Here is a 27,525-nt window from a genome sequence, read left to right on the forward strand (position 1 = left end):
CCGACCACCTGTCTCCTTGATCCCTGCCCTTCCTGGCTTACAAAAGCAAGCCAGGAAAGGCTGGGCGATGGGTTCTGCGGGGTGGTGAATGCTTTTCTGTAAGGGAGCCTTCCCAGATCCACTGAAAGAGGCAGTCATTAAACCACTTCTTAAAAAAACATCTTTAGACCTGGCCAATATGGCCAACTATTGCCCAGTATCAAATCTTCCATTCTTGGGCAAGGTGATTAAGCAAGGTGGTTGCTCAATAACTCCAGGCATGGTTGGGGGATGTGGACCATTTGGATCCTTTCCAGTCGAGATTCAGGCCTCATCATGGGACTGAAACTGCCTTGGTCACACTGGTTGATGATCTCCGGTGGGCTAGGGACAAAGGTGAAAGCTGCTTCCTAGTTCTGCTGGATCTCTCAGCAACCTTTGGAAACATCAACCATAACATCCTTCTGGACCGTCTTGAGGGGCTGGGAGCTGGGGGCACTGTTATACAGTGGTTCCACTCCTTCCTCCTGGGCTGTGTTCAGAAAGTGGTGGTGGGGGATGAGTGTTCAGACCCCTGGGCTCTCAGTTGTGGGGTGCCTCAGGGTTCTCCCCCATGCTTTTTATTATCTATATGAAGCTGTTGTGAGAGATCATCAGGGGGTTTGGGCTGGGTGTTCATCAGTATGCGGATGATACCCAGCTCTACCTCTCCTTAAATCAGAACCGGTGAAGGTGGTTAAGGTTCTGTGTGAGTGCCTAGAGGCGGTTGGAGGATGGATGGCGGCTAACAGATTGAGGTTGAATCCTGACAACACAGAAGTACAGTGGTACCTCGGGTTAAGTACTTAATTCGTTCCTCAGGTCTGTTCTTAACCTGAAACTGTTCTTAACCTGAAGCACCACTTTAGCTAATGGGGCCTACTGCTGCTGCCGAACTGCCAGAGCACAATTTCTGTTCTCATTCTGAAGCAAAGTTCTTAACCTGAAGCACTATTTCTGGGTTAGCGGAGTCTGTAACCCGAAGTGTATGTAACCCGAGGTACCACTGTACTGTTCTTGGGGGACAGGGGGCAGGCAGGTGTGGACTCCCTGGTCCTGAATGGGGTGACTGTGCTTCTAAAAGACCAGGTGAGCAGCCTGGGAGTCATTTTGGAAATCCAGCTGGATGGGCAGGGTATAAATAGTAGTAGTAGTAGTAGTAATTATTATTATTATTATTATTATTATTATTATTATTATTATTATTATTAATGTGTGGAGAAAGTGGGCAGAGCGTTTCCTCCTACTCTCATTATCCTAGAACTCAAGATGAAGGGAACGCAGTGGATGTAGCCTACCTTGATTTCAGCAAGGCATTTGACAAGGTGCCCCATGATATTATTGTAAAGAAGCTGGTAAAATGTGGTCTTGACTATGCTACCACTCAGTGGATTTGTAACTGGCTGACTGACCAAACCCAAAGGGTGCTCATCAATGGTTCCTCTGCATCCTGGGCCCGGTCTTATTCAACATCTTTATCAACGACTTGGATGATGGACTCAAGGGCATCCTGATCACATTTGCAGATGACACCAAACTGGGAGGGGTGGATAACACCCCAGAGGACAGGATCACACTTCAAAACGACCTTGACAGATTAGAGAACTGGGCCAAAACAAACAAGATGAATTTTAACAGGGAGAAATGTAAAGTATTGCACTTGGGCAAAAAAAAAGGAGAGGCACAAATACAAGATGGGTGACACCTGTCTTGAGAGCAGTACATGTGAAAAGGATCTAGGAGTCTTGGTTGACCACAAACTTGACATGAGCCAACAGTGTGACGCGGCAGCTAAAAAAGCCAATGCAATTCTGGGCTGCATCAATAGGAGTATAGCATCTAGATCAAGGGAAGTAATAGTGCCACTGTATTCTGCTCTGGTCAGACCTCACCTGGAGTACTGTGTCCAGTTCTGGGCACCACAGTTCAAGAAGGACACTGACAAACTGGAACGTGTCCAGAGGAGGGCAACCAAAATGGTCAAAGGCCTGGAAACGATGCCTTATGAGGAACGGCTAAGGGAGCTGGGCATGTTTAGCCTGGAGAAGAGGAGGTTAAGGGGTGATATGATAGCCATGTTCAAATATATAAAAGGATGTCACATAGAGGAGGGAGAAAGGTTGTTTGCTGCTGCTCCAGAGAAGCGGACACGGAGCAATGGATCCAAACTACAAGAAAGAAGATTCCACCTAAACATTAGGAAGAACGTTTTGTCACACTAAAATCCTGCTTGAAGGCTTCCCATGGGCATCTAGTTGGCGACCATGGGAACAGGATGCTGGACCCAATGAATCTTCTCTTCTTATGTTTGTATATGAAGAACATACTTCTGAAAACCTTGTAATGAAAGCTTGAAGTGATGTACGTAGTGGGAGGGGGCAACAGGGAGTTCTTCAAACAAACCTACCAATCCCTTGGCCACAACTATGTGCATTTCCACATATCTCGTGGTGCTGAAGTTAACCTATTGTAATTCAAGAAAGAACATACCATTACTGCACTCATACTAATATCATGAAAAATTCACAGGTAGAACTCTAAATGCTGCTGCATCAGAATTCAAAATGTAGGTGAAGTATCTGGCAGATTGGGGTTGCATCAAAGCCTGGAAAAATGTGGGGTGGGTTCCCAGGCATTAGTCATTCTGGCTGGGGCCATTAGGAACTGTAGTCCAACATTTGGTGGGGGAGCACAGCTTTCTCACGGCTCAGCTATCAAGGCCAATAGCCTGATTCTCTATTCTCAACATGTTCATTCAAAAGAATTATTTGAGAGAAGGCATTACTGTTTAAACTGGTATCATAGTATTTTAAATGTATGGTGTGAATGTGGCCTAAGACAAGGATGGGGAATGTTTTTCAAACCAAGGCCACATTCCTTTCTATGCAACCTGCCAGAGCCAGACACATAATTAAGCCAAGGGCCCATTAAGCAGCCAGGCAACCAGCTCCTCCAGCAAGGCAGAGCCAACTGCACTTGGGCCAGCTTTCATAAGGTTTTAGTTGGCTCCACCTCCCTGCAGAGACAACATCTGTTGCTTCAGCAAGGCCCTTTGGAGCTGTTTTTCACTGGACTCTGCTGGCTTCCTTAGATGTGGACAGCATTTTCACCTTTTTATTTCTTGATTTTGGAGTCTCCCTTTGAGGTTGCAATCCTGTGCACACTAATCTCAGTCAAAACAGTGGTACCTACTTCTGATGAAACATGCACAGAATTAGGCTGCAGAGGTGAGCATCACACACAGCTTGCTGGAGACACTAAGCTATGAAGCTGCTGCTCAGAGAGCCAGCAGGACATCATAACTGTCAGTGTGAAAGCTGAGAAGAAGAAAAGCAGTGTTCTGCCAGAGAGTATATGCTTTCTAGGTGGTCAGAAAAGGAACAGCTCTATTGATGGGGGTGGCGGCAAGGTTTTGCTCCTGGAAATCAAGCAACAGGCTTGTGGGACCTGCAGTTGCTTTTAGGGTGCTACTTAAGGCCCATATTGCTTTCTCTGTTGACTGTGGGCTCACCTCTGTTCTGCATCCACATGTATATGGACAAACATTTACAAGCACTGAAGTCTTGGGGCGGGCACAGTTCTCATCGAAAGAAAGCTGGCCTTGAAAAGGCTTCTCCCAGGAACTCCTACTGCTTAGGGGAGAGGGGCGGGAGGGAGGGAAGGAGCATGTACATGCATAGGTGCATGTATTACTATTTTGTTTTGGATCTATACACACAATTTTCTTTAAAGAAAAAAGGCACTCACTGGTATTCCTGAGTCTACCCTTGGTGTTATTCCTGAACTCCATCTAATGGAATAATTCTGTTCAGAAAGTGGACGCTCTGCTTCTTCATATTCAATCTGATAAACAAGATGCTGAAATCCAGAAGCAGATTCAACTGGCTCAATTCCGTAGCTGCTGTTCTCAAACTGCAACAGCCCACTAGTAGGAGGAGATAAGGTGGAAAAGAAGCCCCACACCCCAAAAAAATGTTGATGGTGCAAACCGTGACTTGGTAGCCAAAAGCTAAATTCCCATTTCAGTCCAATGCAATGCTTCAGCTGGTGGGCAGGGAGTTCAATCCTACTTTCTGCAGGGACTGGCTGTGTGAGCAGCCGATCCAACTGTGTTTCTACATATGACCTACCACATGTGGCATCAGCGTGGAGCACATAGGCATGGTTCATGGGGAAAGGCATTTAGGCCAAACAGTAAGACCTAGTGGGACAAATCTGGTACACAGTCTGAGGTTAGCCCATCCCTAATATAGGAGAAGCTGACATGGGATGGAAATAATCCCATTTGAAAGAAAACTGAAAAAGACAGCCTTTTCCCTGAGTACTAAACAAAAACCACAGAGCCCAGGGCTTGCCAATCAGAAGGTTGGCAGTTTGAATCCCTGCGACAGGGTGAGCTCCCGTTGTTCAGTCCCAGCTCCTGCCAACCTAGCAGTTCGAAAGCATGTAAAAGTGCAAGTAGATAAATAGTTACCGCTCCGGCAGGAAGGTAAACAGTGTTTCTGTTCGTTGCCCTGGTTTCGCCAGAAGCAGCTTAGTCATGTTGGCCACATGACCCAGAAGCTGTCCACGGACAAAACGCCAGCTCCCTCGGCCAGTAAAGTGAGATGAGCACCGCAACCCCCGAGTCATTTGCAACTGGACTTAACGGTCAGGGTTCCCTTTACCTTTACTGACTAGAACACCCGACTATTCTGTTGTATCAGGTCTGCATGTTATGGCAATCCATATAAAATGAACAGATCCTCAGTGTGTGTTCAGAGGAGCTATTTGGGAAATGTATACTTGAGACTGCATGTAACTGGTGAGTAGAAAATGTTGATATATGTTAGCTAAATGTCATTTATAAAAGGGAGTTCAATTTATACCTTGACTTTTACCATGTGTGTGTTTGTGAAGAGGCTGATTCATCCATGCCTAGTTATACTTTGCCACTCTGGCTTATTAAGCAGGATGTCAAATTTCAGTGGGGTTATCCTTGCTCAAAGCCCTGGCGTGCTCTGCAGGCAGCTGAACTTGGGACTGAGGAACAAAGGGTTCTGTTCAAGAATAACACATAGGTCTCACCTAAGCCCAAGGCAGGTGCTGAGCATCACAATGGAATCAGTATAGCCTTCAATGTAGCCTTGATAGTAGCAATTGCGCTAGAAAGAGTAATCAGAACACTTTACCTACTACCAGGGGGCAACTCAAAAGTGAAATACATACACTGCTATATGAAATCCAATCCTAGAGCACACAATTCAAATGAGAGGTTAACAGGCTAAATTTGGGGTTGTTACCTAAAACCAAACTATGCAGTTACTCACCTTTCCTCTCGGGCTGACCAACTGCAGTTTCCCTTCTGGTCACAGTCAGGGTTGATGCTCACGTGGACAGTCCACTGAAAGCTGCTCCAGCAGCACCACAGAGAGTGGGGTATCTAGGCTTGTTTACAAAAACCCTCAGGTTGAGTTTCCTGGTGCCATGTACCCACAAAGAACAGATTCCCCACTAGCTAAGGTTTCTGGATATGTGCCTGCTCCATCAAGTGGGAAAAGTGTGTGGGGAAAGTGGAATGCAAACGCAGTGGGTGAGAAAGGGTGAAGTGTCAGAAATAAAAAAAATCCAGAAATGTGTGTGTATGTGTGGAGGGGGGTATTTCTAGAGGAAAGGGTAAACTATGAACTATGAAGAACGACTGAAATAGGTGCAATGTTTACTTTTTTGTACCACACCTAAATTTATTTTTACTGCTTCAACATTTGGTATATTTGTGGAATTTAAGCACCTCAGTTTTCTACAAGCAAAACTGTGACTAGAACTATTTGTAGTTCACTCCCTTCTGTGGGTCTTGGCTAGAACTCAGTTTTTACTTGAACTTGCAGAGTTTTCCTCGAGTCTTTGGTATAACAAGGCTATTCTAGTATCCCATCTCCTTCAGACCTTTTTATAACACAGCAAAGTAATGCAATAAGCTGCAAGTTTCCCTGTCTGCAGCAGGGGCCCAATGCCACAGTCATGTTGAGGATAGAAGACAAAACCTCAGAAAGGAAGGGGTCATGTCAAAAGGAGAGTTGAAGCAGGGCATTTGCGGTTAGTACCCCCAAACTAGACACAGATGCAGCTATCCATTGCTTCTCCGCTGCATATTGCCTAACCATGGATGCACTGGAACCCGCATATGAATTTGTGTGATGGGCCAATCCTCTGCTGCTGCTGGTGGTGGTGAAACAAGGTGCACATGTGGCACCAGCGGCCTAACACCCCCCACCAGTGCAGGAGCAGGCCAAAGGTGTTTAGCTTTGTTTAGGGCAACCAGCCGCCAATTTCAGGTGCCACCCTGCAGCACCTGAAATGACCAACAACTGCCGTGATCCTTCCCACCCCCGGCTACGCTAATGTGTGGCACACTCGGTGTAAAGATGTCTGTTTTTGTTTGATGCGTGCTTCGAAAATTCCCTGCCTTCTTAATTATTATCAACATATATATTTCAACTAATCAGTTAAAACTACTGTAGTTAATCTATTTTTAAAAATTGGTTGGCAGATCTAATGTATCTCGAACGATAGCCACTCAAAGAGAAACCTGTTTCCTACACCTGAGAGAATCTTACCTGAATGGGAGGAACAAAAGACACTGCTGACCCTCCATGGCTATACGTATAAACTCTGAAATCATTGGTTAAAAAGGATCTAAAAACAAAGCATAAAAAATACACAAAGGTGGCACGGAAAAGAGGGGAGAAATGGTCCAGAAAGTTACAACAGTGCCTGCTGTCATGTCCTGACATGTGACAGTGACTCAGAGCAGTATCCAACTAATGCGTACCATCAGCGCAAGGAGTTCCATGATGTGCACATGGAGCCCGCAAGGCCTTTTTGGGTGGCGGCTCTTGGCAACATTTAAGAAAAGGGATCTTAGCCTCCCAAAGTGCTTCTGCATGGCTGGAATGTGTTATGGAACTGTTATCATACCTCTTGCTTGCCTGGATGAAGGTGATGGGGCGGGGGCAGGTGTATAAACCTTTGAATTTTGCATGGCTGGCACGTCTGCCACACAAGTGTGCACCCATTATTTGTTGCTGGACCTGCCACCCCCACCCCACTGGCATGCAGCTCCAGAAAAGCTGCCCTCTAGGGAATGAGGTCCTTTGGCCTTTATAAGGGGTGCCTCTCCCCTTCTATTACAATATTTTACCTTCTCAGCAATTCCGTGCACTGGCTGGCAGAGGTACCTTTGTGGGCGCATTTTAAATGCAAGAAGGTTTTCCCAGGAGGCTACAAAGGAGCCAACTCCTAGGGGCCAAGGTCCGACAAGTTGATAGGCATTGTCATTCAAATGGTCTGTGTGTGCTGCATCATGTGATCAATTATTCAGGGCGGGGCTTACCTGCACCCCATTTTTTATTCAAATTGGCAGCCTAGGAGGCAATTAAGATTTACTTCTGAAAGTAAGCTTGTTTTCTTTACAGAGGAAAGCTGAGTGCTTTGTCCCCTCTCTTCCTCAGAAAAGCTTTCCAGGAAATCTTTCTAGACACTACCAGGATTTAATAAACAAGATTGCAATGTCTTATAGAATGGGGGGGCAAATCCCAGTTATTTATTCTACTCACTGTTGCTTCAGATGAATGATATATGGCTTTCCATTTATATCAATATCAAAGGTCATCCTTTCCTGCAATAGCCAAAGGGTTAATCATGCTATAGTTTTTATTTGTTTACACATTAAACTCCAGCCTATGCAAAGAATTTGTGCACACTCCACATGGTACAGATGGTAAAAAGTAGTACAGATGAAGAACAGATTTTAACAAATGGCTTGCGGCCACTGCAAGCCAGAGTCATTTCAATCATGAAGCTCAGTACAGAAATTTAAATTAATAATAGTAATAATGGCTTTAGCTGGAAGTGGGATTAGAACAGTGGTTCCCATGCAGCCCTTTACAATGCTACAAATGGGATCCACAGCAAAATGTTGCAGCATATGTCCACCCCCTAAGAGGAGTGCTCCTGTTCCTGTCTCTAGGCTACCTGCAAGAGGAACCTTGTCTCACATTAGTGGGGGAACTTTTTTCTTGCCCTCCCCCGCTTCCCCAAACAGAAGCATTTATCTTTATGGGATGATGTGGGAGTTGGCTTAGTTCTGCACAATGTGGCAGTAAAAAGGACCAGGATGGGGCAAAGTTCTCCAGGAATTCTACACGTTTGCGCAGTCTCAGTAAGCCATAGCTTCACTAACTGCCTTGTGCAAACCAACTTGTCTGCTGCTGCTCAAATTAACATTGTTGGTTTTAAAAGTTAGCATTTAAAAAAAAAACTTTTAATTTTGGGCTGCCATACATCCAGAATTTCCCAGACATTACCAAGATTTCAAAGGCGAAATTGTCATCCAGGGGGAATTTCCGAAAGGTGGTGCTTTGTCCAGGATCTTAGGCAGGTCAAATGAAAAATCATGGTCAACAATTTTGGGGTCAACAACTTTCAGGATATCCCGGTTTTTACTTTTTGAAATATGGCAACCCTAAAAGTAAACAGCCTTGACAGGGCAGTCTGGAATAAAAGGTCAGGTAGAACACAATACCGTATTTCCAGTGACGTAAGATGGGATCCTCTGAGGAACAGTCACTTGGAGGAATGTTCGCTGAGACCCTAAACAGAAGAGACCCTTCTATAGCCATTTATCCGTGAATACAGTGCACTTAGATAAGCTCTGGGTGGGCACTACAGGGAAATCATTTTGCAAGAATTTTCAGCCCCCTCAACCAATTACCGTTTTTCAGCATATATGGCATGGAGCCATGACAGCTAAGGTGGCAGATTTGAATGTATGTCCGTCCGTCCGTATGTATGTAACTACACATTTGCAGTGTAGCTGTGACTTTTTCAAGGGCAGGAGTTTAGGGGCCAAGGAAGGCGGCCTTCGTGCCCCTCAGCCTCATTCTGCAGCAGAGAGGCGCCGCCCCCGGAGCAGCTTCTTCCTGGGCTGCTGCGCTCGTGCGGGGCCGCAGCTCCGCCGCCGCCGCCGCCGGGTCAGGCCTGGCCCGGGGAGCAGAGCAGGAGAGGGGGCAGCAGCGCGGCCGCACCCCCGCAGCGCTTCCCGGCCCTCTCGTCCCCGCCCGGGCTCCGCGGGACGGGCAATGCGCACGGATGGCGCCTGGATACCGAGAAAAACGGCGGCGGCCCCTCCGAGGAGCCAGGAAGAAAGGCCAGAGGAGGAGCGGGGCCCCGGGGGCGCAGCAGGCTCACCCAGCGCAGAAAGCAGGCACACGCTGCGCAGCGCCAGCAGCAGGCCAAGCAGCGCCATGGCGCCCCTCGCTCGACCCGCAGCCGCCGGCGACCAGTAACGGGCGCCGAGGAACTCGAGGGCGGGGCCCGGGAGAAGGGCCAACGGCTGCCGGGCGGGGCGGAGACGCGCGAGGGGCCACGTTGCGGGCTGCCTTGGCCAGGCGCCGGGCTGGGAGAGGCGGAGCTGCAGGCGGGTGGGGCGCGCGCTGCTTTTGCGGATTGGGCAAGAACCGCGCATCCTGAGCCGGCGTTTGGATTCATCAAAATGTCTATAAACAAGTTTCAAAAAGCCTTGATTTCTAATATATGAGCGTGGTGCAGTCTCCCAGTTGGTAGAGCATGAGGCTCTTAATCTCAGGGTCGTGGGCTCAAGCCCCACATTGGGCTATAGCTGTCAAGTGTCCCTTATTTGAAGGGACAATCCCTTATCCCAGCACCGTGTCCCGCTGCTGTCCCTTATTGAGGATGTCCCTTAAATTTCCCGGGTTTCAAAGGAAGCAGCTCCTCCCTCCCTTCCTGCTGGCCAGTTGAACCTCTGGTTACAAAGTTGGCTGGACAGTGTTCTCGAAGCTACCCAGCATGAGTTTGACCAGACTGCAGGAGGACAGGAAGACTGGAGTGCCTGGAACAGGTGAGGCTGCAGGTCCCTTATTTTGGCTGCTGGTCTCTTATTTTCAAGGCTGCTGGTCCCTTATTTTGAAATCTGTAAGTTGACAGCTATGCATTGGGCAAGATGCCTGTATTGCAGGGGATGGACTAGAAGAGCCTTGCGGTCCCTTCCAACTCTGTAATTCTGATTGTATGTATATATGAGCATGGGAAATGAGGGGCAGATGGAGCCCAACAACCTGGGAGGGTATGTAGGAGAAGGAAAACTGATCTCAAATCTCTGCTGCCTTGCAAGTCAACACGGGGAAGAGAATGCTCAGGAGAAACCCCACACAAATCTCTGAAACAGATGGCACCTTGTACACCTCCTGCAGCCAAGATGATGCTTTCCTTTGGACCCCATCAGCGAGGCCAAGAGGGGGACCCTGCCATCTGGGCAGCCCAGGACCTCCAGACACACTGCCCAGGCTTGTGCCTTGGAGTGGTCACTTTGGTGCTGCCAGCGCAGCTGTTTGACTTGTAGTTTCCACAGACATCAGGCTGGTGGCTGTGGGTAACGGGAGGCCTGACTAGAGGGAACCCAGAATGGGGAACCTCAGGCTCCAGGTCACATGCAGCCTTCTAGATCTGAGAGTCTTCCCAGGCCACACCCCACACCAGCCCTGCTTTGCCACCCTTTGTGTGTGCTTGCGCCAGGCTTCAATGTGTCCTCGAACCCAAATTACCAGGACAGGTACCAGAAAAGAGGAGCTGCCCTCAGTAAATTAGGTTGGATAGGACATAAGATTTGCACTGCCATCCTGCTCCTCCCAGAGAATCACCTAGTTTAGCAGTAGTGTGCAAGGCAACAAAATGTCATTCACAAACAAAAATTCATGTAAAGCTGGAAGAAGGGGACAAAGTAATTGTTTCATTTCTACTTCCCACACAGCTGGTAAGCCTAAGAGCTGGCGGGGGGATGTGTGCCTAAGAATACAAGCATTGCTTTTAGGTAGAGCTTTGATGGGTAATTGGCAGTACTTGCAGCAAAGCAAACCTTTCCCTTGTCACTGTAATCTGCATGGTTAGGGAGAGCTTCATTTCTTAATATGTGGCATGAAAGAAAGCTGAGGGAGCAAATAGGATAGTAGCAAATAGCAGCCAGGGAGCAAGAGGCAAAAGTGCCTGTTACCCCCTTGCTCCCTCTGGCAGAAATCCCTGGCAGAATTGGCATCTACAGTGGTGCCTCGCAAGACGAAATTAATTCGTTCCGCAAGTCTTTTCGTCTTGCGAGTTTTTCGTCTTGCGAAGCACGGTTTCCCATAGGAATGCATTAAAAATCAATTAATGCGTTCCTATGGAAACCGCCTTCAGACCAGGTCTGGGGACAGTCTGTCCCCCGACCTCTTCTGAAGGCCGGCGGGGGGCGAAAGTCTTTGCTCCCCCCTGCCTGCCTTCAAAAGCCGTCCGGGGGCTTTTAAATCGCCCCGGACAGTCCCGGGGCGATTTAAAAGCCCCCGGTTAGGCAGGCAGGGGGGACAAAGACTTTTGCCCCCCCCCCCGTCCTGGACCTCTTCCAAAGGCGGGCGGGGGACAAAAGTCTTTGCTCCCCACTGCCTGCCTTTCCGGGAGAGCGGGAAGGCAGCGCTGCCTTTTCTGCTCTCCCGGTTAGGCAGGCAGGGGGGAGCAAAGACTTTTGCCCCCCGCCCGCCTTCAGAAGAGGTCCTGGACCTCTTCTGAAGGCTGGCGGGGGGCAAAAGTCTTTGCTCCCCCCCTGCCTGCCTTCAAAAGCCGTCCGGGATAGCGGGAAGCGCTTCCCTGCTATCCCGGACCGCTTTTAAAATGCTGGCGGTGGGGAGCAAAGCCTTTCGCCCCCGCCGGCCTTCCTGGACCTCTTCTGAAGTCCGGAGGGGGGGGAAAGGCTTTGCTCCCCACCGCCAGCATTTAAAAGAGGTCCCCGGAGATTTCCCTATGGGCTTTCGTCTTGCGAAGCAAGCCCATAGGGAAAATCGTCTAGCGAAGCGTCGCAAAAACCGAAAAACCCTTTCGTCTTGCGGGTTTTTCGTCTTGCGAGGCATTCGTCTTGCGGGGCACCACTGTATTCCCTCAAAGAGAGATTAGCTCACTGCTGGTTTTCGTTGCTTGGAGATGAAGAGGCAATAAAAGCAAGGAGGAAGGCAAAGAGGCTCTTGGAACAAGCAGTAAGCCCCTATTGGGGTGTAGACCGCAGCATGTGTCTGCTGATCCCAACCCATAATGAAGCCCCTGCATGCTGTATACAAATGCAAAGAAGGACCTGGAGAACCATTCACAGAATACTTTTTACCTGTATAAGCAAGCAGTAATTTATTAAACAGCTACAAGTCACATAAACAGCAGGAGCCTGACCCAGGTCTGGTCACATCGTGTCTTCTTGGTTGCTCAAGCTACTCACATCCCAGGGGCAGCAGGAGGGAGAGAGGAGAGAAGACATGATGGAGCAATACAATAAGGAGAATCAACAAAATTTAGCACCACCCAGAAAGATGGAGAAGAGATTGGAAAAACAACCTTCTCCCATAGAAGCCTCTCCACTCCCTGCACAATCTTTGAAATTTCTGTACCATGGCTGGCCCAAGACACTTGGGCTCCCAAGGAAAACCACAAACTGGCATCTCCTGCCTGTCAGGGAGGAAGGTCTGAGTTCACTTCATCTACATCAGAACCGGGGGGAATAAAGCTGTGCATTGGGAAAAAGAGTCGGAGGAAACCTGTTTGCCAAGAGGCTGCTGGGAAACACAGATCTGGCCTCCAAGGAGTGGTGTCACAGCAGCAGCTGGGGGTGATGTGTACCTTGGAGGCCAGATCTGCTGTCCCCATGAATCCTGCTGCCTGAGGCAGTCACTTTACCTTGCCTCTTGGGTGGACTGGCCCTACTTTGTACCTTACCTATAAGAGGCAAGATCTAGTTTTGTGGGGCTTTGCCTGGAAGTGCTGCTTCTGTTATGAAACAGTTCCCCAAGCAATGCCTGTCACTGCTTTGTTCAGCCTTCACCAAGGTGGTGCCCACCAGATGTTTCAGACCACAACTCCCTTTAGTCTGGCATCAAACAGCCATGCTCACTAAGACCAACAGGAGCTGCACTCCATAACATCTGGAGGGCACCACACTGGTGAAGCTGGCAGAGTTTTAGGTGTGCCATTTAACATTGTTGAATTGATGAAACCATGTGAATTGAGAAAACAGTATCTAAACAATTAGAATGAATACTATCATATATATACAGTTAAAATTGAGTAATGATGATTAATAATATACAGTAGTACCTTGGTTCTCAAACTTAATCTGTTCTGGAAGTCTGTTCCAAAAAAAGCATTCCAAAACCAGGGCACACTTTCCCATAGAAAGTAATGCAAAGTGGATTACGGTAATCTGTTCCATACTTTTAAAAACAACCCCTAAAACAGCAGGTTAACATGAATTTTACTATCTAACAAGACCACTGATTCATAAAATGAAAGCAATAATCATTTGATTTAATCATTATGAAGTGTGTTGATTAAGGAATTTATAATAAGTATATTGACAAATCATATTAACTAAGTTCTAGGACATAAAGGGTAACAAATCTCGATTCAGGATCTGAGATAGTAGGGAGGGCAAGGAGAAATATTGACTGACAAATATTTTAAGAAGTTGGTAATCAATTAGAGTATTTAATAATACATAAATGCCAAATGCGGGAGGAATAATTGAACAAATACTTCCCAGAGCTCTCTGAATAGAAACAATACAGACCTGAGGGTATTTAAAGTACAAAAATATCAAAGGAACTTATTAAGACTGGGACAAAGCTTATATTCATGTGTATATAGAGAAGCAACTAAAATGACTTCCAAGACCTCTTCAGGAGCTCCAAGACGCCAATCAATGGTGGAGTTAGATACGAATGTCAACGAGAGTTGGTTATTGGAATGAATAAATCTATTAATGATAAACTTGATTCCATGGGCAACAAGATTGAACAAAATTCAAAATTAATTAATAATTAGGGAGATGGAGAAAACAGTCGAAGATTTGAAATCTAGAACTAATAAACAAGAGGAACTCTCGAAGGGGAAAAAAACAAGAAAATTAAAAATGAAAGTAAAGAGCTGAAAAAAGGCCAAGATGAGGTAATAGAATTAAAGAGAATACAGGAGAAAATGTTAAATCAAGTCGCGATTCTCGAGATGCACTAAAGGGAGCTTATTCTATGCTTTCAGGGGATCCCAGAGATGCAGAATGAAGACATTGAAACCAAACTGACAAAAGAATTAGCTAGATGGCTCAGAGCCCAAGAAGAAGAATTAATAATGGACAAAGATAAGATCTTCAGAATCAAATCTGAAGGAACAAAGACGAATAAAGGATCAGGAACTGTATGGTATTTTTTTAAAAAAATAATTTTTATTAACAAACCAATCAAATCACATTAATTGCAATTATACCAATACATAATAAACTCCAAATATTTAACCGAATTTTTAAAATTTTGTTGGGGGTACCCATGCTTCGAGCTCAGAGAGGGTCCAATCCTCTCATGTTTCTACTGCTTTGATGTTCTCAGTTCTATCTTTCCATCTCCTTGTTATTCTTTACAAATCATCTTCCAATCTTGTTGTTATCATTCCCCCTTTCTTTCTAACCTCTGTAAATCTCCACAAGTGAGTTGAAACGAACATTGTTATAGTCCTGTGTGGATTTTCACATTAGTCCAAAGGTCCTGTTCGAACGGCAGACGCCATTTCAGCATTTCCATAAAATATAGTCTAAGCGTCTGCTCATTAACTTTCTCAGACATCAGTCTTTTCAGGGAGTTCTTGCCAGATCAAACGTAGAATTCAGATATAATAGCAAAGCCGTGGCTTCCTCCCCCTCTTGACCGTAAATCTTGCAACAAAGCCTGCCTCGTCACGGGGGTTCTCAATTAGAACTGCGTCATCCAAAAGCCTTTCATTCCTTTCCAGATCTTCCACAAAACAAAGCCTTTAGCCAATAATTCATTTCCACACAGTTTATTATTCCATCTCACTTGCTAATCAGTCATGTGACGGTTCTTCTTAGGGAGGGGTTGTTAGGTAAATCACATAGGGGGGAAAAGAAAAGTTTTCCCCCCTTTCCGCTCCTTTGCAACATACCAACATCTTTGATGTAGTCTTCGTTGATGTAGTTCTGTTCAATCCAACCCGCCACTCAGCTTCACAGAGGTTGATTTAATTAGCAATCAATACTCCCTTTCACTCGAAACAAGTGCAATTACTCTTCTCCAATTGTTTATCTTGAGTCATGCAACTAGGATTGCAATCAGAAGCAGCGTCAGGGAGAGCCAAAAAAACTCACACAAGGGCTTTCCGTCCAATGCCCTCACCCCCTCCTTCTTACGAACTCGGGGGTGATTTATAGGCATCCGTGAACGAGGCAGCCTTTTCCCATTCCCCCTGGGAAAACTCGGGAGGCTAATTACTCCCATATTAGCCTCTTAATTACCTCATGTGAGCCGGAGAGATGGTATTGTCGGCCATCTTCCAATGCGCCCTAGCGGCCCCCCCTGTATTGTCTTCTTTAATTCAAGACTACTGAAGGATAAAGTACTCCAGAAAAGGAAGTTGACAATAGATGAAAGGAATATAATAATTCATAAAGAAATATCAAAAAGACTCCTTAAAAAAGACAAAATTACAAGACATTAACAGATGCTTTAAAAACCAACACAATAAGATACAAATGGGAATTCCTGGAGGGGATATTTAGGGAAGTTCTGGAGAAAATACAAGAGAGAACTGGGAGGAGAAGTCATGCAGGAGAGAGAAGAGTTAGAAACTACAGGAGGGGAGTAAAAGCAATTCTTATTAAGAGATACAATAAGACGTAACCCACCAGATTAAATCTATATTCTATATATTTTTCTGAATCCAATTTGTAATTGTTATTTGATGAATTTGAACATTATCTCGTAGAATATCAATGGTTTAAATAATAAAGAGAAAAGGAATAAAACCCAACGTATCCTAAAAAAGAACTGGGACATTATCTGTCTTCAGGAAACACATATAGCTAAGAAGCACAAGAGAGTTTTGGTAAATAAGAAACTAGGGGTATAATTTATAGCTTCAGATTTACATAAAAGAGAAGAATCGTTATATACATAAACCCAAAATTAGAATCCAAATTAATATTTAAAGACAATGAAGAATGATTGCTGGGCATGCAGTTAACAAGAAGCAAAGAAAAATTAATACTGGTGGGTGTGTTTCCAAATGGAAACAAATCAAAATATGTTTAAAAACTAGAGGAAAGATTATTGGAACATAACAATGAGGACATGATTCTTAGGGGAGATTTTAATGGGGTCACTTTGTTGAACCTTGATAGAACAGAAAGAGAGAAAGCATCTAAGGAAGGAAAACTCCCATTTTTTTTTCCAAATGGTTTAAGATCTGAACTTAGTAGATGCTTGGAGAAATAAACATACAAATGAAAGACAGTATACATTCTATTCTGAAGCTTAAAAATCTGCAGGTCAAATAGATGGAATATGGATATTGAATAGTTTAATGACCCTAATTAAAAAAACTAAGATTCAACCCAAATCCATTTCAGACCATAACCTGATTACACTAGAATTAAGGGATAAGAAGAAAATGAACAAGCAGTGGAGGATGAATGAGAGAATCCTGAATGATGAGAAAATTATTTAAAAGGCTGAAGAGGCCATGAAAGAATTCTTCAAAATAAATATGACACAAGATCAATATGGGATCAATATGGGATGCCGGTAAGGCCTTTATATGTGGCTTTTATATCCAACAAAACATAATACAAAAAAAAGATTAGAGAATCAAAGTTAGACCAGATTAGACAAGAGATTGAAAGAAATTAGAATCTATTTGTTAACAACCCAAAAAACAAAACCGCAAACCGAAATATTAAAATATTGCAATCCCAACTATCAATATTCTTAAATGATGAAATAGAGAATAACATCAAAAGGATGAAACAAAAGAATTTTGAATTTGCTAACAGATGAGGTAATTAAAAAAGAAACAAAGAGAAAAACAAATTGATAAGATAGTACAAGACGGTAGGGTAATTGACAAATAGGAAGAAATAAATAATTGCTTTTTAAGATATTTCAGGAAGCTATATAAGATAGGAACGGAAGGAGAACATGACATAGTGAAATACAAGGGAAAGAAATTCCCAAAATAGCACAAGAGAAACTTGAACAATTAAACTCGCCAATTGCCAGGAAGGAGATATACCAGGCAATCTCTAGTTCTAAATTGGGCAAATCCCCAGGCCCAGATGGACTTCCTGTAATCAATTATAAAAACAATGGGAGATTTTTTTGAATAAAATAATACAAGATGGGAAATGCTAGTCAACGCCTAGAAGGCTTTCGATAACCTTTCTTGGAAATTTCTAAGGAAAGTGATTGACCTATTCACAAAGGGAGAATGATTTACCTAGGCTATAAAAGCCATATATGAGAAACAGAAAGCAAATCTAATAATCAATGATGGGAAAACAGAATACATCCCAATATAAAAAGGCACAAGGCAAAGCTGCACACTCTCTCCTCTGCTTTTTGTATTAACCCTAGAAATATTAAATTTGGAACTGAGGAAAGAAGAAGAAATTAAAGGGATATCTTTAGGTCAAAATACTTTCAAATTGAAAGCTTTTGCAGATTATTTAATTTTAACAGTAGAAAACCCAGAAACAAGTATTCCCAAAGCGTTGGAAAAGATAACTTGACATGAGTCAACAGTGTGCCGCGGCAGCTAAAAAAGCCAATGCAATTCTGGGCTGCATCAATAGGAGTATAGCATCTAGATCAAGGGAAGTAATAGTGCCACTGTATTCTGCTCTGGTCAGACCTCACCTGGAGTACTGTGTCCAGTTCTGGGCACCACAGTTCAAGAAGGACACTGACAAACTGGAACGTGTCCAGAGGAGGGCAACCAAAATGGTCAAAGACCAGGAAACGATGCCTTATGAGGAACGGCTAAGGGAGCTGGGCATGTTTAGCCTGGAGAAGAGGAGGTTAAGGGGTGATATGATAGCCATGTTCAAATATATAAAAGGCTGTCACATAGAGGAGGGAGAAAGGTTGTTTTCTGCTGCTCCAGAGAAGCGGACACGGAGCGATGGATCCAAACTACAAGAAAGAAGATTCCACCTAAACATTAGGAAGAACTTCCTGACAGTAAGAGCTGTTCGACAGTGGAATTTGCTGCCAAGGAGTGTGGTGGAGTCTCCTTCTTTGGAGGTCTTTAAGCAGAGGCTTGACAACCATATGCCAGGAGTGCTCTGATGGTGTTTCCTGCTTGGCAGGGGGTTGGACTCGATGGCCCTTGTGGTCTCTTCCAACTCTATGATTCTATGATTCTATAACAGAATTCGGAGAGGTCTCCAGCTTCAAACTTAACAGATCAAAAAGAAAGCTTATGGTCAAAAAAAGCAAGAGAAAAAGGAATTGCAGGAAAAAACAGGGTTGTTGATAGTGAAAAAAACAAAATATTTGGGAACTGACATTTTTGATGACAATTATAAAAAAAAACCTTTAGAAATTTGGGCTAGACTGAAATTATCATTTTGGGGAAGAATCTCAGTAATAAAAATGAATATACTCCCCAAAATGCTCTTTCTTTTTCAAATGATGTCAATTATAGCGAAAACAGAATGCATTGAAGAATGGAGGTAAGATCTGACAAGGTTCATTTGGCAGGGTAAGAAACCTTACCCTGTCAGTACAAATTACTGACAGCCAGGAAAGAAAGAAAGAAAGAGGGGGGTTTGCCCTACCAAAACTAAAAATCTTTTGTCAGGTAGTGTTTAATTTGGATGAGGGATTGGATTCTATTAGAGAAAACAGATATTTTGGGTTTGCAGAGTGTCAACAACAGATTTGGGTGGCTATAATAAGGTAAATGCTCACTTGGCTATAATAAGATAAAAGCTCACAAGAGTGTTCACCAACCATATTGTAAGGAATGCATTATATAAGGTGTGGACGAGATATCAACCACTAATAGAACCAAAAACACCATGGTGGTTGTCCCCATTAGAGGCATTCACAGTTAAAAAATTAAACATGCAAAGCAATTGGGCAACATATAGCCAATTATTAAAAGAAGACCAAGGACACCTGAAGTTAAAATCATTTGAGGAGATAAGACACTATCTTACTGACTGGCTCCAGTTCCGTCAGTTAAATAATGTATTTAATGTGGATAAAAAAAACAGGATTTGAGAAAGAAGAATCTAAATTACAAAAATACTATTTAAAAAACCTATGATTTGCTGTTTCTTTTCTTATTTTCTTTTGAATTTTTTGTTTACAGCAGCCAGACTAGTACTGGCAAAAAATTGGAAAGGAGATACTATCCCCACAAAAGAAGATTGGTTAAATAAACTATGTGATTCTATACAACTGGCAAAGTTAACAGCTGCCGTAAGCCTCCAGACAAATCAGAAACTAAGGAGTGAATGGTAATGTTTTGAAGACTATAAGAAAAAACACTGGTCTAAAGATAACATGTTAATATGCATAGATTAAGTATGTAAAAGCTGAAATAGATAGAATAGAATTAGGAATATCAGGGACAAGATATAAAAGATACAATGGTAAAAAGACTGAAAAAAATAAAGAATGTCGAGTTTTTTTGGGGGGGACCACAGGGGGGGTTTGTATATATGTTTTTGTTTTGTTTTTTGTTATTATTTTATTTTTTATGTTAATTTTTATTTTATGTGTTTTTTAAGCAAGAAAACAAAAAAAAGAAAAAAGAAAAGAAAGCAATAATCAATGTACTGCAGTCACACAATCAATCAGTAGCTGAACTGGGTTCCACATAGTCACAAAAACAAAAAGAGCCGCAAAAACACAAAATAAATAGCAGAAACAGACCTCAGCGTAACACTCAAAATGGAGCATGTTAGAATGTATAATGCTGTAAACAAAGAATTCAAAAGAAAATAAGAAAAGAAACAGCAAACATCACTGCAATTAATAGTACAGTATTTAATGAGTTTTTTGTTTGTATTTGTAGTATTTATATATTTATGATCTATAATTTAAGGATACTCATAGTCAATATACAGTGGTACCTCAGGTTAAGTACTTAATTCATTCCGGAGGTCCGTTCTTAACCTGAAACTGTTCTTAACCTGAAGCACCACTTTAGCTAATGGGGCCTCCTGCTGCCGCTGCGCCACCGGAGCACGATTTCTGTTCTCATCCTGAAGCAAAGTTCTTAACCTGAAGCACTATTTCTGGGTTAGCGGGGTCTGTAACCTGAAGCGTATGTAACCTGAAGCATATGTAACCTGAGGTACCACTGTATTTCCACAGAATAGCAAAAGTCATGAACATTTAAAAAAAATTCTTTGGAATCCTGCCTGACAGTCCCCTCCAGAAGACAAGCAAAATTCCTCCTTGTTTAGAAAGGCTTCGGGTTGTGCGACTAATTCCTGCATGCGGTATGATCCATCCCAACTCATGTTCCATGTCAACCACAAGTGAACCCACCTCTTTGGGTTGCTTTGGCTGACTGGCTCAACCTTGGTGTGGCAAAAACTCTCATCTTCTGCATCACAATCCTTCACTCAGTGCAGTGATCAACTGGAGGCTGATGGCTGTTCTGGGGTGTCTGTGACTCTTCCTGTTGCATCTTCCACTCTTGGCCTTGGAGAACCTTGGGTGGGCCCTGAACCTTTGTCTCGGCTTAGGACGAATGTGAGTGCTCTTTGAAGGCCCCCTAAGCCCAGAGCTATTTGGGTGCTGTGTTTTGGGGGTTCTCCTGTGTTGTGCTAAAAGAACAACAGCTGTGAGTTCAAGCAGCCTGGAGACTAGCAGTAGAGGGCTGACTGCTGGCTGTGCCACTGAATCTGTGCCATTGGGGGACAATGATGCACATTGTGTGTCTGATGATGCAGTGGGTGTGCTAGGAGCAGGACTTCATCATTATGAGTCCATTGGCTGCATGTGGGGGCAGCCTGTGTGTATCCTTCCTGGTGGAATCTAGGAATGGTAGGCTTTGATGGTTTTCCAGGAATGCTGTGTCTGACTATTAAGCTGACTTCTAATTTTTGGACTGGTGTGTTTTCCGCTCCCAGGTAGAGTGAGACTGAATAGTGAAGAGTGAGACAGTTATTTCGCTGGCAGAGCAACAGAATCACTCTCCGGCCACCCCCATGCACAACCCCGGAGTAAAAGACTGCCCATGTTTGTTTTCAGGTCTTATTTTACTGTGTGTTCCCTTGAGGCTCCTTGGAAGGAAAGATAATAAGCAGATTTTGCAGATAAACCCAGTCCATCCTTAAGTGGTCGGAAAAACTAGACAATTTAATCCATGTTTCACTATCACAAAGGGAGAAAATAAATTAGGAAGTGTCCTTTTCTAGACTGCAGCCAGCTCTGGAAGGAAAATTAATCAACATACTTTAAGTTAGTTGACGCTTACCTTGTTTTGTCTGACATGCTATATTCATCGGATCTAGTATAAGATCTGAAATGTAATGAGAATTAAGATTACTTAACCTTAATTATATACAGATAAACATACCTCAGTTTTGTCATGGAGTTAGCTTTACTATAAAGTCTGAAAGTTAATTATTATTATTATATGTACTGGGGTGGGCAACCTATGACCCTTCAGAGGTTTCTGGACTACACCTCCCATCTTTCCTGACCACTAGCCACCACGGATTGTTGCAGTACAACAGCACCTGGAGGGTCACAGGTTTCCTATCCTTGCTTTTCTTTCTTTTGTTGTTGGACATCATCTCCCTCCAGTTGGGCCAACCCTTCCCTGATATATACTAACAGCAAACTCCTATCTGTGTTATAATGCAGCTGAAATGGCACCTCTGACGCATCAGCAGGCTCAGACGAACCCCAAGGTTTGCAGAAATAAAACAAAAATATTAGGAAAAAACCCTAAGCAAGGGACTTTCCTCTCACACACCCCACAATAGAACCCCACAGCCCAATGCAAAAGTGTGTGAGAGGGGAAAGGGAACGTGGAGGCAGCCATGGCTGAAGACTGCATTCTGTTGCAGGTCCTACTTGTCCAAATTGTTGATGGACCAGAAGATTTCAGGTGTGTACAGGGCAGGCCCTGATAAACTGTGGCCAAAGTGACTTACTCAGAATCGCCTAGAGACTCGCTGTCATCTATGCAGTACTTGCTGATTCGTGCCCATTTGACAATCAGGATGGCTGACCCAACCACAATGGGCAGAAAGAGAAATATGCTCAGGAGCACCCACGTCCGCATGTTGTCTTCTATGACTCTTTCTGTAATATCTAGATGGAAACAAATTTCACAGCAAAGACTGAACCAGGAAAGCTGCCGCATTAGACATTTTTAGCGTGGCACTGCCCAAAGCTCCAATTTTATAGAATTTTTTAAAGATTAGAAAGCAAACTCTTTCCACATTGCTAAAACAGCAACAACCAGAAAGGTTTTTTTTATTTTTAAATTAGCATTATTGTGGTATAAAAATGTAATATTGTAGTAACACAGTTTTATAACACCATTCCTCTCTTTCATTTAAAAAAACAGAGAGCTGGAAAAGTGTTAAATTAAAAGACAATTTAAAAATATATAAAATGGGGTTATAAAATGGCATCCTTCACAAAGGTCATAGTGAATGTGTACTGAGCTGCAGACAGAAGTTATGTCAAATCCACAGGTGTCCGAGGAACATAGCAGGTTATACACATAGAAAAATGCCCTACTACTTATGATGTAGGAAATCAGTTGCAGTTCTGCTTGCAGCTTACAGCAGAAAAGCAGTAACTGGGTGGCACTAGGAATGTGTTGGCTTCTTTCTCTGCAGTGCTCTCTCTCTCTCTTCTGTGTCTAAGTGCTATCCTCATGTGCAGCTCCTGTTCCTTTCACTGGAGTTTGGGCAAGAGTGTCTCCTGTGCTCCAGGGTTATTACAAGCAGAAGAAGGTATTGTTTGGATTTTTTCACTCTGGCACCAATAAGTATTGTTCTGACCCAATTAATTGTAAACCCATGCTGACTTTGTACTAGTCCACTGGGATTCAGCTGGCGCATCAGAATGCACAAGTCCATCACAGCCTGGTTTAAGGAGGGGCAGTAGTACTAAAACATTTGCTTTTCACTTTTGCTCTTTGAAAGAGAACTAGAAAACAGGGATGGAGAGAGGGGTTAAATCTATACTGAAAATTTTATACTAGCTTAACTGCCACACTTCTCCCATTGCCTGGGAATTGCAGTTTAGTTCAGGTACTAAGAATTCTGAAACATTTCACTCACACTCACTCTCATAAACACACAGCCTACAATCCTAAAGTTCCTTTGGAAGAAGGAATGATTATTAAGCTAATGTGCTGTCACTTCTTATCTTGTTCTTTCTGCCTTGAGAAAGGCAGAAAATTCAAGGGAAGAATAAAGAGGGGAATGAATGGGTTGAAACATAAATCAAACCCAGTCCCATGGTTTCAGGTTGAGATGGAAAGTGGGTCCTAATTCTAAACAGTTTGGAAACTACTGCAGCAGAGCTATTTGTCAGGATGGAAGATCCTGCTTTTACTGACCAGAAGCCAACATACGAAGCCCACTGTCAACGCTTCCTCCTAGGGGGCCTCCTTTTTCCTTGCAATTTGGAGGTGCCCATCCTGGATCACAGTGGCAGTTTCTTTTATTGTTGCAAATCTGAAGGTGGGGGAGGAATAGCAAACATTTACTCCTTGCTTATGTGCTTTACTTAAAAAGAAAAATATGCTTTAAGAAAACATTATTATTCTTATTACTTCCTGAGTAGGGCCTCAGTTCTAGTCTAAAATAAAATTAAGGATAAAGTAGTAGTAGTAGTAGTAGTAGTAGTAGTAATTATTATTATTATTTCATTATTTGTACCCCGCCCATCTGACTGGTTTGCCCCAGCCACTCTGGGTTGCTTCCAACGTATATAAAAACATAACAAAACATTAAACATTAAAAAATTTCCTATACAGGGCTGCCTTCAGATGTCTTCTAAAGGTTGAATAGAATATCTCCTTGACATCTGACGGGAGGGCGTTCACAGACAGGGCACCACTACTGAGAAGGCCCTCTGCTTGGTTCCCTGTAACGCTCACTTCTCGCTGGAAGTGCCAGAAAGCCCTTGGAGCTGGACCTTCAAAGGCACATAGAGTACGCTGCAGTAGTCCAAGCGAGAGATAACCATGGTATGTACCACTGTGGTGAGATAGTACGCAGGCAGGTAGGGTCTCAGCCAGCCTACCAGATGGAGCAGGTAGACAGCTGCCCTGAAAATAGAATTAACCTGTGCCTCCATGGACAGCTGTGAGTCCAAAATGGCTCCCAGGCTGCGCGCCTGGTCCTTCAAGGGCACAGTTACCCCATTCAGGACTAGGAAGTCCTGCCCCCTGTCCCCCAGAAACAGTACTTCTGTTTTGTTGAGATTCTACCTCAACCTGTTAGCTGCCATCCATCCTCCAACCGCTTCCAGACACTCACACCGGACATTCACTAGTTCCAATTTAAATGGAAGGGATCCAAATGTTCCACATCCTCTAGACATGCCTGGAGCTGTTGAGCAACCACCTGCTCAATTACTTTGCCTAAGAATGGAAGATTTGATGATAATTGCCCATAATGGCTGGGTCCAAAGAGAATCAGCTGAGAGGCCATCAACAGGGGAACGCTTCAGGCACTCAAGAAAATACCAAATAGTTTCTGAGGGAAAACCCCAATCTCCTTTTTATAGCTGAAACACTAACATGGAAAATATAACATTCATTTTACTTACTCCATGCCCAAAGCACTTTTTTGTAGGATCACAATCATATTTCAGGACGCCATACTTTTCACATACTTGTTTGATACAAACCTTTAAAAAAAACAATAGTATTTTTCAGTTTTCAAGAAGAGTTGCTGCCCTGCAACGGACCTTTTGTGTTCACCAGACCCCATCTATGAGTGCTTCCAGACAGGTGTTTATTGTGAGATCTGAATGCAAGATTTTTCCAGTGTATGTAAAACGTCATCTGCATCCAAGTGCTAGTCTGTATTTTTCCCTCCATTAATCCAGATCTACCCTTTTTACAGGAAAACTGTGTGGGATGTAAAACACAGGAGCAGTCAATTACAACATTCCTAGAGTGTACATGTTAAGACATGGGGAGGGATGTCTGTCCAGCCAGCAGGTAAATTTCCTGGGACAGACTTCCTCCACACGTGACCAGAGGTGGGTGTGGCCTCACCTGTGCAGGTAATGATAAAAGCACAGGGCAGGACAGCCATCTCTCTCTTGCCTCTTGCTCTCTCTGCCATCTTCCTTCGAAGAAGCCACATCTGCTAAAGATGCCCTCTTGGCTCCCAGCCAAGAGAGCAGAAAGGGACTATCTTCCTATAAGATAGATTCTAAATGTATTTTACCTTTTTAAGCCTGTCTGCCTTCTGGGATCCTATTGTGAACAGAACGTGAGTAAACTCTTTTTATACTTTTATAAAAGACTGTGTTGTGTCTTCTATTTTAAGAGGGAACAAAGGGGAAATTACCAGAGTAATTATTATAGAGGTTCTAGCGAACCTGAGCACACGTTACCGTTGTGAACCTAAAAGGGGAATGTCTACTAACTGCTGATATTTTGGGAACTTGTTAGCACAAGTTGGATAAGGATATAATCTCACAATATTGAGAGCCAGTGTGGTGTAGTGGTTAAGAGCGGTAGTCTCGTAATCTGGAGAACCGGGTTCGAGTCTCCGCTCCTCCACATGCAGCTGCTGGGTGACCTTGGGCCAGTCACACTTCTGCGAAGTCTCTCAGCCCCACTCACCTCACAGAGTGCTTGTTGTGGGGGAGGAAGGGAAAGGAGATTGTTAGCCGCTTTGAGACTCCTTAAAGGGAGTGAAAGGCGGGATATCAAATCCAAACTCTTCTTCTTCTTCTTCTTCTTGCCTGCATCCCTGAACATTCCCACAAAGGGTTATTGGCCGCAGTATTCCATATTTTTGTGTATTTTTGAAGGATTGCGATTTTCAGTTGAGTAGTAATTTCTGAGATAACTTCCTGGTAAGCACATGGTCCTTTGTTCCATTGTGCAGTGGGGATTAAGCAACCCCCCCCCCTTCCCTCAGAGTTCACAGTGACCCAAGGCAGTGAAGGATTGTTTTGTATTTTGAGATTTTTCAGGTTTTGATTTTAGAATTTTGAAGAATTTTCAAAAAAATTGTAGGCATGACGTTTTGCATACCCTACTGGCAACCAGTCTAAGCTGCTTATTAGCGGCAGCGCTGAGTTCTTCGAGCAGAGTGGGTGGAAACGTCTTCACGGGAACCCGGATGTTCTTTCAGAACAGTTTGACTCAGATGAGGAAGAGGAGGACGAAACTGAACCTGTTGCTGAGGTGCACAGTCCACAGCCACAGAGTCCAGAACCGGGGTCCCCAAGGGAGAGGCTCCGAACCTCTCCAAAGGGAAGTCCCAAGACCCCTCCACAGGTCTCTGTCAAGTCTGAGCCAAGGAGTGAGCCATCCCCGCCTACAGACCCAGTTGTGAGGCCTAAAAGGCGCAGCAGATCAGAGGGGGAGGTTTCTGACACGGGATGGTGTGGCTGACCCTAGTGAATCAGGTGCAGTTCCAGAATTCACGCTGAGAAGGTCAGCAAGGTCAACCAAGGGAAAGCCACCGGAAAGGTATGAAGCCACTATCATGTGGGTAGGTGTGGCTAGATGTGAACCTGAATCCTTTGAGGATGTTCAGAAGTTGCCTCAGGAAGAAGCTAGCAAACGGCATGAGGCGATGCGGAAGGAAATGAACTCAATGGAATCTCTTGGTGTGTTCTCACTCACACAATTGCCGGCTGGCAAGCAGGCTATGAGTTGCAGATGGGTTTATCGCCTTAAACCTTAAACCCACGAAGCTGGAGAACCACAATATAAAGGTTGGAAGGCGAACCATTTTGACGTGGATGTCGCCTATCTGAGCTCAGACCTCCAGGAGGAGTTGTACATGCTTCCTCCTCCAGGGTTTGAGGTCAGTGGGCCAGGCATCATGTGGCAGTTGCACAAATCCATTTATGGGTTACGTCAATCTGCCAGAAACTGGAACATGTGTCTGAATTAAGCCTTAGAAGAGCTAGGGTTCAAGAGAAGTGTTGCTGACAGCTGTCTTTACCTTAAAGAGTCAGGTGTGACACAGGAAGCTGCTCAGATTTTTGTTGATGATATTTTGTACATATCACAGACAGGTAAACAAGTGGAGAAGTTTGCTAGGGAGCTTGGAAAGCTGTTCAAGCTCAAGCAGCTTGGAGATGTCAAGTCGTATCTAGGCGTAGGGATAACTAGAACAAGAGATGGAAGCTTTTTGCTCAACCAGAAAGGTAAGATTGAGCAGTTGCTTGAGAAGTTCAGAATGTCTGAGTGTGCAGGTGTCAAAACACTCATGGAGGCTGGTTACGTGAAAGAATGTCAGCAAGTAGAACGATCTGTGTTCGAAAATGCTGAACTCTTTCAATCAGCTCTGGGTAGTCTACTGCATCTGTCACAGTGGAGCAGACCAGATATAGCGTTTGCTATCAATCTGCTCAGTAGAGAGGCTTCAAGTCCAAGTGTACAGGCCTGGAATGGTATTAAACGGGTGCT

General features: G+C 44.0%; 2 protein-coding genes and 1 long non-coding RNA gene across 11 annotated transcripts in view; 1 reads left to right on the top strand and 2 right to left on the bottom strand.

Annotated features, from left to right (window-relative positions):
- The window catches only part of LOC309358117 (disintegrin and metalloproteinase domain-containing protein 2-like), a 51,530-nt gene extending 42,151 nt beyond the window's left edge, over window positions 1-9,379 (bottom strand). The window contains exons 1-7 of one of the 3 annotated variants that reach the window (XM_081890938.1): window positions 9,247-9,379; window positions 8,582-8,649; window positions 7,614-7,675; window positions 6,615-6,693; window positions 5,086-5,162; window positions 3,766-3,943; window positions 2,426-2,482 (exon numbers count right to left, since the gene is read on the bottom strand). In XM_081890938.1, coding sequence (XP_081747064.1) covers window positions 2,426-2,482; window positions 3,766-3,943; window positions 5,086-5,162; window positions 6,615-6,693; window positions 7,614-7,675; window positions 8,582-8,649; window positions 9,247-9,304 — 579 coding nt within the window. In that variant the 5' untranslated portion in view covers window positions 9,305-9,379. Of the gene's footprint in view, window positions 1-2,425; window positions 2,483-3,765; window positions 3,944-5,085; window positions 5,163-6,614; window positions 6,694-7,613; window positions 7,676-8,581; window positions 8,650-8,770; window positions 8,967-9,246 lie in introns of those variants that run through there. The other 2 variants (XM_081890939.1, XM_081890937.1) reach the window with 2 other exon arrangements.
- Window positions 1-27,525, top strand: part of LOC309358312 — a 367,127-nt gene that overhangs the window by 74,525 nt on the left and 265,077 nt on the right. The gene's annotated exons all lie outside the window — the stretch shown is intronic.
- Window positions 12,190-27,525, bottom strand: part of LOC309358116 (disintegrin and metalloproteinase domain-containing protein 2-like) — a 64,276-nt gene continuing 48,940 nt past the window's right edge. For 4 of the 7 annotated variants that reach the window (XM_081890935.1, XM_081890932.1, XM_081890930.1 and 1 more), the window contains 6 exons: window positions 24,690-24,770; window positions 23,473-23,590; window positions 22,049-22,208; window positions 21,364-21,408; window positions 20,430-20,710; window positions 12,190-12,299 (listed from right to left, as the gene is read on the bottom strand). In XM_081890935.1, the coding sequence (XP_081747061.1) occupies window positions 20,671-20,710; window positions 21,364-21,408; window positions 22,049-22,208; window positions 23,473-23,590; window positions 24,690-24,770 (444 nt within the window). In that variant the 3' untranslated portion in view covers window positions 12,190-12,299; window positions 20,430-20,670. Of the gene's footprint in view, window positions 12,300-20,429; window positions 20,711-21,363; window positions 21,409-22,048; window positions 22,209-23,472; window positions 23,591-24,689; window positions 24,771-27,525 lie in introns of those variants that run through there. The other 3 variants (XM_081890933.1, XM_081890931.1, XM_081890936.1) reach the window with 3 other exon arrangements.

The sequence above is a fragment of the Podarcis melisellensis genome, assembly GCF_964234715.1.
Source record: "Podarcis melisellensis genome assembly, chromosome: 15".
In the NCBI taxonomy this organism is placed as follows: domain Eukaryota; kingdom Metazoa; phylum Chordata; class Lepidosauria; order Squamata; family Lacertidae; genus Podarcis; species Podarcis melisellensis.